General features: G+C 38.2%; 2 protein-coding genes and 1 non-coding gene across 3 annotated transcripts; all 3 read left to right on the top strand.

Annotated features, from left to right (window-relative positions):
• Positions 1-2,179: 2,179 nt before the first annotated feature.
• On the top strand, positions 2,180-6,527 carry LOC137722777 (E3 ubiquitin-protein ligase hel2-like). Its single transcript, XM_068461864.1, has 8 exons — positions 2,180-2,404; positions 3,038-3,222; positions 3,424-3,726; positions 3,965-4,173; positions 4,255-4,303; positions 4,400-4,489; positions 4,583-4,645; positions 4,741-6,527. The coding sequence occupies exons 2-8, from the start codon at positions 3,055-3,057 to the stop codon at positions 6,289-6,291; spliced, it is 2,433 nt and encodes an 810-aa protein (XP_068317965.1). The 5' UTR covers positions 2,180-2,404; positions 3,038-3,054; the 3' UTR covers positions 6,292-6,527.
• Positions 6,528-6,855: 328 nt separating this feature from the next.
• On the top strand, positions 6,856-6,928 carry TRNAF-GAA (transfer RNA phenylalanine (anticodon GAA)). The gene has a single exon. It is a non-coding gene; the product is annotated as a tRNA-Phe (tRNA).
• Positions 6,929-8,910: 1,982 nt separating this feature from the next.
• LOC137722438 (S-adenosylmethionine synthase 5-like) lies at positions 8,911-11,163 on the top strand. The gene is made up of 2 exons (XM_068461443.1): positions 8,911-9,066; positions 9,736-11,163. The coding sequence occupies exon 2, from the start codon at positions 9,745-9,747 to the stop codon at positions 10,927-10,929; it is 1,185 nt and encodes a 394-aa protein (XP_068317544.1). The 5' UTR covers positions 8,911-9,066; positions 9,736-9,744; the 3' UTR covers positions 10,930-11,163.
• The last annotated feature ends 116 nt before the right edge of the window (positions 11,164-11,279 follow it).

Here is an 11,279-nt window from a genome sequence, read left to right as displayed (position 1 = left end):
CTTCTTCTTCTTCCTCTTCTTCTTCTTCTTTCGGGTTGGGTTGGGGTTGGTTTTTTTTTTTTTTTTTTTTTTTTTTCCCTTCTTCTTCTTCTTGTTTTTCTTTTGCAAGGTGGGTTGGTGGGTGGGTATGTGGGGGGTTGGTTTTTTTTTTTTTTTTTCCTCTTCTTCCTCCTCCTTCTTTCTGGGTTGCAGGGGGTTGGGTTTGTGGTGGGGGGAGGGGGGACGAACTGGGTTTGGTTTGGGGGGTTTTTTTTTTTTTTTTTTTTTTTTTTGTTTTTCGCTTCTTCTTCTTCTTCTTCTTTTTGGGTTGCAGGAAGATGGGGAAGAGAGAGAGGAGGGAGGGAAAAAAGAAGAGGTTTATTTTTTATGTACTTTTTATTATTATTTTAATATTTAAATAATATTAAATGATTTTTTTGTTTTTAATAATATTTTATTAATTTGTTAATAAAAAATGGGTCCCGGATCAAACTACGTCAGCATTTAACTAAGAAATAAACGGCCAAACTAACGGAAGGTATAACATTGACACAATTTCTAAAGATGAGGTATGACATTGTCAATTTTAAAAGATGAGGTATGAAAGTGTCGTGACACCATTAGTTGAGGTAGTTTTTTGTACTTTACCCAAATAGTTATCTATTTATTAGATAATCATTAATGATTTAGAATTTGATTGATTTTTGGAAAATTAGATCCTTAAAGTGACACAAAAAATGACAGTTTGAATCATTATGCAATATTGCACGACGAAAAAGAAAAAAGAAGATAGAACGAAAATATTCAAACTAGCTAAAAAAGTTACTAAGTTTTTTTTAAGCTTAAAAAAAAAAAAAAAAAAAAAGTTACTAAGTTAACTTCAAAACAATCGGCGGTTGGTTACCAACAACCATCGGTGATCTATGAATGAAGCAATAAAGCAATGAAGCAATGAAGCTTGCTTGTAACCAATTCAGTGTGTACAGTATCATTTGATGGGACATGTTCAAGATTCAAAGCAAGAGTTCAAAGCTATATATATATCTATATGCTCAAGTCACAACTAAGTATCCAGACTTGTTTGAAAGTGTTTTTAAAATAACTGAAATTATTTTTTGTAAAATTATTTTTCAAACCAATTGTTAATAAAAATTCAAGTGAATATTAGAAAAGCATATTGTTTTATTCAACAAGCACATATCTTATGCTTATTAAAAGACACTTGAATACTTTCGGAACCCAAAATTATTTTTATAGAAAACGCTTTTAGTCATTTTAAAGTACTTCCAATGAGCCCTCAATCATCCAACACGCTTATAATTTTGTTACCCCAAAAAAAAAAGAAAAAAAAAAGCAAGCAGTACTACTATAGGATTGTGGCATTGTGCTGTCAAAACAAGGTGGATGAAATCGGCCCCTTAACAAATGGGTAGGTTGGCTTCCTATCTACATAACGCACTGATACAGAGTTTGAACCTTTGTCTCTAACAATTTGGATTTAAGAAAACATAAAAACCGCAGATGTAGGTTGGGTCAATTAGTTGATCAAAGTAGAGCGTTTACTGCCTAAATTCAAGTTCGAATTCCTAATTCTCTTTTAAAATTAAAGTAGTTTAAAGTCAGACTACCTTATTAAGAAGCCATGAATTCTCAATGATGTATCCAATGACAAAGTTGAAGCACGTTAAGAACTCGCTTGAAACTATTTTTGTATAAAATACATAAGCGCTATTAATGTAAACACGTCAAAATTTTTATGAATGGTTCAAGTGCTTCTTAAAACAAACATTTCGAAGCGCTTACGAAGAAACAACACTCTTTCACATTTTCCCCCAAACATGAGAAGGGCTTTTATGTTGGGTTGTTCATCAAATGAGATTGAGTTGGGCTTTTATAAGGAGTTTAAGGGCTGGGTCAGAGGCCAATATTTTGGGCCATTGATTGACCAACAGGCTCGCATGAACAAGAAATTTTTTATTATGATCGGAACATGAGTGATACATTACTTGTTTCTATATAAGCGGTGGGAAATATTATTTTTTTTAAATTATTAACTTTTTAACACAGATGTTCTACCATTTGTATAATGACACGTGATGTACTACCTCGTGTTCCGATCATACAAAAATATCTCTCCTCATTAACAGGTCACTCTTGGGCATAGAATAATTGAAAAACGTTACTTTATTCTGCTCCAGATACGACGTCGCTTCTATAGGTCTTCGACTCTTCGGCATTTGTTCCATCGAACCTCCGGTTAATCACATGGATCTGTTTGTTTGCTGAGAAAATCGAAGGAAAGTCGCCAAGAAAGTACTGACTGAGAAATTCTTCTGTATTTGTTTGGTAAAGTGATCAAGTAACTCTAATTTCTTTCTCCAAAACCCTTCGGTCGAACCCAAAGAAACCACCAAGGGATCATCAGGTTCTCTCTCTCTAAATTGCTTAGAACTTTTGTGGTAATGTTTGTCATAGATACCACTGTATGTATGATCTGGGTATATAAAGGAGTAAATGTGTTGTAATTTTTCTGGGTTTTGCTTGAAAGGAATGACGGGTTGTTTTTTTCGTTAATTTTTTTTCATATTTCTTTATGTTTGTGTTAAAGACTAATTCATTTGATTATCCTGGGGGTTTGGTTGTTATGAATGAGGGACTAATGGGTTTTGTTTTGCTTACTTTTGTATGCGAATGCATTCGTTGTTTCGTGAATATCTGAGTGCAAAAAGTAATCTTGAACATGGAAGATACGCACATTGCGAAGGACGTTTCAACGAATGTGTGTTTCAAAAATGTTGGTTTTGTGTTAATCGCATTTACGTGTGAATGTATGGATATCAGTATGCAGACACACGAAGTGATTCAATAAGCTTTGTCTGAGCATAGACCATAGTGTAGATGTTTCTTGCTGAGTGGATTTTTGTTCAAGTACTTGGGTTGGGTTGGTTTATACTTCTTGTTTTGTGGAAGCGCGTGATGTTTTTTCGTTGTGGAAAAGTCTGCATTGGTTCAATCATCTTGGTGACTTACTTTCTTCCCAATAAATTCCATTTTGCAGAAAAGAGAAGAGATACCATGGATGATAGCTGCGCTGTTTGTGCGGAGCCGCTTCAATGGGTAGCTTATGGGCCCTGTGGCCATCGCGAGGTCTGCTCCACCTGCACTATTCGGCTCCGTTTCATATGTGAAGATTCCCGTTGCTGCATCTGCAAGAGTGAATCTAAGATCATCTTTGTCACGAAGGTTAGGCATTTCCGTTGCTTACCTAGTTTAAATTGCAAAGTGTTATGTTTGCTTTGGTTAAATTACAAGGTCCAAGTCACATGTGTTTTCTAGAGTTGAAACTTTTTATATTATGAGATCCAGTTCAAGTACTTCTACCGTTCTACTTCTCCTGTTTTTTGAAAATCTATCTTGCTCCTACGCTTCTTTTCCCTTTTCCAGGCTTTAGGCGACTATACAACGATGATTAATGACTTTTCAGTTTTCCCAGCCAATCCAGTGGAGGGTCAAGTTGGAAAGTATTGGTATCATGAAGGAACACAAGCATTTTTTGATGATCTTGATCACTACAAGATGATAAAGGCCATGTGCAAGCTATCTTGTGGCGTTTGTGATAAGATAAAAGAACAAAAGAGTGAAGTGTCAAAGAGAAAACAGGAGTTTAAAAATGTCGAGCGGCTGAAAAATCATTTGTTCCATTGTCATGGATTGTTCATGTGCAGTCTGTGTTTGGGCGGTAGGAAGGTGAGCTTTACATTTAGATGACTTAGATGACACTATATACGATGACGAATAATTCATATATCTCATATCAGCATTGTTATACTTCCCATTTTTTGGTTATATATCTATTAGGAGTTTATACACTCGTACTCTGATTTAATGGCTAAATTCTTCTCTGATTTGAAGCATGAAGCATTAACCTTGATGCTGATGCTTATTATTTTCACCCTGATGTATCTGACTGTAAGTTGTAATACAGATCTTTATCTGTGAGCAAAAGTTATATACTAAAGCTCAATTGGGTCGGCATACAGAGACAGGTGATTTAGAGGTAGACGGCAATGAGACTGAAAGATGTGGATTTAATGGACATCCTATGTGTGAGTTTTGCAGCAATCCGTTTTATGGAGATAATGAGTTGTACATGCATATGTCCACTGAGCACTATACTTGCCATATATGCCAAAGGTAACCTGTTTCGAGTATTTGAAGGTAATTATTTACTTTAAAAGTTTTAGCAAACTTATATCCGCTGCATCTTCAATGCAGGCAACGTCCAGGACAATATGAATACTACAATATCTATGATGACTTGGAGGTCAGTTGTTTTGCATTTCCAACTGATTATTGTCGATGCTTTGAAAGTTCATCATTGAGACTCGCTTCTTAGTTGACATGATAATCTATTTTGCAGAGTCATTTTTCTCAAGCTCATTTCTTATGCAAAGATGACGATTGCTTAACAAAGAAGTTTGTTGTTTTTGCAACTGAATCTGAACTAAAGGTGATATCTTAGTGCATATTACTTGATCTTTTTCCACCTCTTCTGCTTGCCATGTTATGTTGAGGTTTTGCTCACTTGAGTTTCTATCTGCAGAGGCATAATGCCAAGGAACACGGAGGGAACATGTCTCGCTCTAGGCGTAATATTGCTCTTAAGGTTTGCATGTGATATAATCATAAAACTTATGCGACAGTTATAGCGGATAGGTTTATCATTCCATCTTGCTTTTTTTGTTTTGTCCACTCAAGCAGATACCAGTGAACTTCCAGTGTAGAAGTAATGAGACCGATCTTCATGGACCTTATGTTAGAGGACGTGGTTTTCATTTTAATTATGCAGACAATCAACTTTCCGTGGCACTTCAAGCTAGCCATGATACAGCCACTGCAGAAAGGTGCCGTAATGCATCGTCTAGTACACAACAAGCTTCTATTCACCAAGAAACAAGCGAACTTGAAACTGTTGCTGGCCGTTTTGAGGCATTACCTACTGCCGATTTTGAGTCTTCTTCAAGAGAAAATCCCCGGATTGAACTACAAGAAGCATCATCCTTCCCTCCACTTCCAGTGGCTCAAAGAGACAGACAACAGAAATTAAGAAATGGTTCACAAGGATTGGGTGGTAGTTCAATGGCTTCTCGCATTCGTCGCCTTAACAAAGTAACTGTCCTTAATGCTTCTCCAGTTTGGCCTGCAACAAATCGTCAACCTAAATCATCTGCCAGTAGTTCTCACCAGAAAAAGCCCTCTTCAGGCTCTGGGCACATATCATCATCTAGTTCTCCTGTATTTTTCCCGAGCGGTCCCGTTAAGCAAGCTGCAGCCACTGGGTTTGTTTCATCTAATTTTACTAGTCCAAAGAATTCGACTGGAACCAGTAAGGTCACCCAATCTGCTTCAGGTCCAAAAATTATCAATACTGGTACTTTGGACTCCGATTTTCCTTCTGTTTCTGGTAATCAAACAAATAAAGAACCTGCTACTGCAAGTATTCAGAGAGTGCCAAAGGTTGGAGATGTTCATGTTGTCAACAAGTCTGTTGTGGAAAAAATCCGTGATGCTTTGGAACGTGATGACAACAAATTCTCCGCATTTAAAGAAATATCTTCAGACTACCGCAAGGATATAATCAATACAGAGGAATATCTTGCTTATGTCTACCAGTTCGGCCTGTCACATTTGCTTCTCGAGCTGGCTAGACTCTGTCCTGATGCTGAGAAACAAAGAGAACTTGTCGAGACTTACAATTTTAATATGAGGAGCAGCAGTACTCATGAAAACAGTTTGTGCAATGGCAGTAGCAAGTCAAGGAGCAAAAGCTCCAAGAAAGGCAAGGAAAAGTGTGAAGATAATGGAATTAAGAGTTCGAAATATGCTCTGCTAGATTTTCCTGTCATCCCTGTGAGGAATTTGCAGTCGAACCATAAACCTCCAGCGGTCTCATTGAAGGACATCGTTCAGTCAGCCAAAGGAAAGTCGAAGATTTCAGTTGATGATGAACTTCCAGAGAATCAAAGGTTGACAGGTCAAAAAGGTTCTCAGTTATCTGGTAGCACCTCAAATAACAATTTGGGGACCGCAGGAGCTGGTACTAAGCAAGGGAAAAAGACTCCAAAGTTTATCAGAAACCGCCTTGGCAACGATGCTACAAAACTCTCTGAACTTGGTGATCGTCCTGAGCCGATTCAAGAAAAAAATGATGGAAACAAGGATCCACCAGAAGGATTGCTAGTGCGTGGAGTTTGGCAAAATGGAGGTGGTCGTAAGCTCGTGAAGATGACCTCGAGGGATGGTAGAAAGTGATGAGTTGTCTGATCCGAGCGAGGATGCATCCGTTTGTAGTTGCAAGGGTTGCCACCAGATGAACTCTCTTTTGTATGAATGTGTTTCTGTGTCATATGCAGTCTGTATGTTTTCTGTAGCGCTAGAACAAAAAACTTGAAGCCGTTAAGGGTGTCGTGACGGGCGATTGTCATTTGGAAGTAGCCTCGAAACAGACGTTTTTTAGTTTGATGAGATGCAAAGGTCTTCCTTTCTCACCATAATGATAATTTAATTTTGAACGCTCCTAAATTATCTGAGTATCGATGGTTTGAGGGCCATAATGATAATTTAATTTTGAACGCTCCTAAATTATCTGAGTATCGATGGTCACGTGCCCTCAACTATGTGACTTTGTAGTTACCTTCGATCTCACGCATATGTGGTCTAGGCTGGTTTTGTGTCTTTCACTCCGTGCACTCAAGTTCAATTTTTTCTTGCGTAAATTAGAAACTTTCAAATACCGTCTAATCCAAGGAAGCATGGGGCACTTGGTTGGTGGCCCGATTTTAATAAATAAGACTTTTGCTAGCACTTGACAACCAAGCGGGGATAGCTCAGTTGGGAGAGCGTCAGACTGAAGATCTGAAGGTCAGGTGTTCGATCCACCTTCACCGCAAAAGCTTTTTTTTAATTCTTTTTCACTCCCCCTTGTCGATGCATTGTGCATGGGGCCTCATACGACAATATCTTGTGTAGTTTTCTTCAAAGCATTTTTTTTTTTTTTTTCCCAATTTAAAAATCCAGAAACCCATTTTCCCAGTTAAAGCAAATTCCTAAACCAACAACAACAATAAAGCTTTATATCACTAAATGAACGGTGGATTTGTGACGTCATGCATGTTAATAGTTTTGCTAAGATTTAAGAAGAATTAGGTTAATTAGACCACCCATTATCTGGAAAAAGGATCCGACGAGGATCATTTTCCTAGAAATCCAGGGGATCCCGTGATCGTGACTGTTCATTATACATCATGCGGTTAGAAATCATTTTAAATTTAAAATTCAATATAAATAGTACTTAACAAAAACTTACCGTCCGATGTATGATGAACGATCAGGATTATGGAATCTTTCGAATCCCCAAAAAAAAATCCGACGGGAATCCTTTTCCGTCCTGCAACACCGGGATCATGGGCTAGGTGGAGATCACTTTTGCATTGCATGACGTGTAGACAACGTGGACTCCAATACTTCGACGAATAATGAAAATAAAGCTCAAATAACATAGATTCGGATATATTATTAGTGCCCTTTGTGATTGTGATTAGATGTCTTTTGTTGATTCTTACGCCACTTAGCTAAGTGGTGTGACATTTGGAGGCATTGTAGGTGTGTTTATTAATGCCTCCAAATGTCTTCAAATGTCACACCACATCAATAATGCTTCCAAATGTCCACAAATCCTCAACGTCATACTCGTCAAATGTTGTCAAATAAGTGCTTAGTAAGATGTCTCACTAAATTCAAAAGAGCGAACTGCGACATTTCCTTTAAACTAAAAATTGGAGGTCTTGAGTTCGAAATTCGATGTTGGTGTGGAAGCCAGACTTGTGGCTAGAGGGAGGCTAAAATGCCTAAGTCTTCCTGGCCCCCGAAAATAGTGAATAACAATAGTTTACAACCAATTATCCCCTTTTAAAAAATTTTAAAAAAAAAAAGAAAGAAAGGATTTTCACGATATTTCCGCTATTTCTGTTAAAAAAAAAAGAAAAGAAAGTCATACTAGAATTTCAGAAGACATGATTCTTAAAACCGCCATAACGCAACGTGAAAAATGCCTGTTGTTAATGGACAAATATAATAAAGTTAAAAACAATAACATATTATCAATCATGCATTATAAACAATAACATTTTATCAATCATGCACCATGCAAAGGAGTGTGAACAACTTTATATAATTTTTAGTCATCCACATGTGTCTTAGTGTAATTATCTTTCACAGTATGTATTATTAAGCGGTTCAAAAAATTAATGGTTAGATTTAGCACGTAAAAATATAATAAATCTTTTCAACGTTTAGATATTATATATAACTCATATCACTTTAGTGTTACGTAGTATTACAGCCGAACCGTGCTATGACTTAAAACCCCAAAAATATAGCAGTTGAGCTTAAACTCACATTCTAGAGTTGGTAAAAGTCCATATACTCCACCAAACCCGCAATGACGGAAAACAGTAATGCATATGCATTCTAGTGATATTCGATTCTCCCTATTCCTATTCCTCTTTCCCTAAAATTGAACAATTTAACACATTGACGTTATCATTGTAAAAAAGAAAATCAATTTACCAAAATAATAATCTAGCAAAAGAAAAGAAAATGGTGATGGATTTCCATAAATTATGTGCAGACAAAAATATACTGCAAATACAAACTTCCACGAATAAAGGAACAAAACCAAATAGGACGGCCTGTCGCTTTACTCCACCGATTCCCTCCAATCCCAGCCCTTAATCCACCCATATCCAACGGCCAGGATCTTCAATCTCCCACGCCATCACCAAAAACAAATCTTAACCGTCAATTCTCATAGATCAAAGAATACGAATAAAAAAAATCAGTAAAAATTGAAAACAAGAGGAATATTATGACTGTAGTCTGTATGTTTAAGCTACCACTACCAGAACACTGTCTATAAATAAAGCCCGGAATTCTCGGATTCAATGTGGCAAAGATTCGAGCTTTCAAGCACCGAAACACTGGGAACACGCTGAAGCTCAAGACCCAGGACTCAGATTTTCGCTTTTGGTAAGGATGCACTTTTAGAAACCTCAAAAGCTCATGCAAATGCTTTTGCTTTTCTTGTTCTTGAGTAGTATTTTTGCTTGATGATGTAATTCGCTTGCTTTTGTACTCAGTTTGAGTCGTTTGTTGCTTAGTTTGAATCCCGCTTCCCGTAGTTTAGATAAGTTTAAAGTAGAATATCCTTCTTATTTATAGATTTGGAAGTGGGGTTTTCTTTTTCTTGGAATATGGGTTACTGGGTTTTTCTTATAATTTGCTTTTGTTGGGTACGTTCAATTTGTGTTTGTAATGAAGGTAGTGTTTGGCTAGATTCAATGTATATTGAAGCAAGAAATGAACGTCAACAAATTTACAAAAAAAATTATCAAACACTCAGACATTATTTTTCTCTAAAAGCACTTTTACAACTAGAATTACCAGACACTCAACTGCTTTATTTTACTGTTGTTTATTCTCATGCCACAACACAACAATACTAGTTTCTTCTGTTTTTGTAGCTTTTGCACCGACTTCTTTTACTTGTTACACATTACTGTTAGTATGATTGCTTGGACTGGAAGAATGGTACTTTCAAGCTCTCTGGATCCGAATTCGATCATCCTACAATATGTGGTTAACCGGACAGATTCTCCAATTGATTTAGTTTGATAGCTTTGATTCTTGTTTTTGCAGCTTGTAGGAATGGCTGAGTCAGCAGACACCTTCCTGTTTACTTCCGAGTCCGTGAACGAGGGGCACCCCGATAAGCTCTGTGATCAGATTTCTGATGCAGTGCTAGATGCGTGCCTCGAACAGGATCCCGACAGCAAAGTTGCCTGCGAGTCTTGCACCAAGACGAACATGGTCATGATCTTCGGAGAGATTACAACCAAAGCCAAAGTGGACTACGAAAAGATTGTGCGCGATACCTGCCGTACAATTGGATTTGTTTCGGAAAGTGTTGGTCTTGATGCTGACAACTGCAAGGTCTTGGTTAACATTGAGCAACAGAGCCCTGATATCGCCCAGGGTGTCCATGGCCACCTGACCAAGCGGCCTGAGGAAATTGGCGCAGGAGATCAGGGTCACATGTTTGGTTATGCCACTGATGAGACCACTGAGCTTATGCCTCTGAGCCATGTTCTTGCCACCAACCTTGGTGCCCGTCTCACTGAAGTTCGCAAGAATGGAACCTTGTCGTGGTTGAGACCTGATGGAAAAACACAAGTCACTGTTGAATACTACAATGACCATGGCGCTATGGTTCCAATCCGAGTCCACACGGTTCTCATTTCTACTCAGCATGACGAAACTGTTACCAATGATCAGATTGCTGCTGACCTCAAAGAGCATGTTATCAAGCCTGTTGTTCCTGAGAAGTACCTAGACGACAAGACTATTTTCCATCTTAACCCATCAGGTCGGTTTGTCATTGGTGGACCTCACGGTGATGCTGGCCTCACTGGCCGCAAAATCATCGTTGACACCTACGGTGGCTGGGGAGCCCATGGTGGTGGTGCCTTCTCCGGCAAGGACCCCACCAAGGTAGACAGGAGTGGTGCCTACATTGTTAGACAGGCTGCTAAGAGCATTGTGGCCAATGGTCTTGCTCGCAGGTGCATAGTGCAGGTCTCGTATGCCATTGGTGTTCCCGAGCCACTATCAGTGTTCGTTGACAGTTATGGCACTGGAATGATTCCTGACAAGGAGATTCTTAAACTAGTCAAGGAGAACTTTGATTTCAGGCCGGGAATGATTGCGATTAACCTTGATCTCAAGCGGGGCAGGTATTTGAAAACGGCTGCTTATGGACACTTCGGTAGGGATGACCCTGACTTCTCATGGGAAGTGGTGAAGCCATTGAAGTGGGAAAAGCCCCAAGGGTAGAACAAGTGCTTTTCCTCTCTGCTTGCAGTTTATCAATAATCTGTTTCTTCCAAGCAGCCGAAATCAAGAGTCTTGCTTTTGCTTTTGCTTTTGCTTGTAGACGTCTTTCCCTTAATCTTTCTTTCCACTTCAAATATTTCAATTTGGCATGTTTGTATCAGATTATACAAGATGTTTTGAATTTTGATTCTTGGTGTATGAAAACATGTAGCAAAAAAAGCTGGTTTCTTTTAACGGATTTGGATCATATACGGATTCCATATTTTACTAATTACATCAGATTCGAATTTTTGTTGCTCCCTGTCGCATCGTTTACTCTGTTTTTTCCTCTTTGGCTGTTCTTTTCCTCT

This window comes from Pyrus communis, chromosome 17 (genome assembly GCF_963583255.1).
Source record: "Pyrus communis chromosome 17, drPyrComm1.1, whole genome shotgun sequence".
NCBI classification, from domain to species: domain Eukaryota; kingdom Viridiplantae; phylum Streptophyta; class Magnoliopsida; order Rosales; family Rosaceae; genus Pyrus; species Pyrus communis.
This window is presented reverse-complemented; position numbering and strand designations above follow the sequence as displayed.

Bases quoted from the DNA above. Each gene is read 5' to 3' on its own strand.
- LOC137722777 (XM_068461864.1), top strand. From the start codon at position 3,055: ATGGATGATAGCTGCGCTGTTTGTGCGGAGCCGCTTCAATGGGTAGCT. The intron at 4,490-4,582 runs GTGATATCTTAG...TTCTATCTGCAG, and splicing joins CAACTGAATCTGAACTAAAG to AGGCATAATGCCAAGGAACA. The intron at 4,646-4,740 runs GTTTGCATGTGA...CCACTCAAGCAG, and splicing joins GGCGTAATATTGCTCTTAAG to ATACCAGTGAACTTCCAGTG.
- LOC137722438 (XM_068461443.1), top strand. From the start codon at position 9,745: ATGGCTGAGTCAGCAGACACCTTCCTGTTTACTTCCGAGTCCGTGAAC.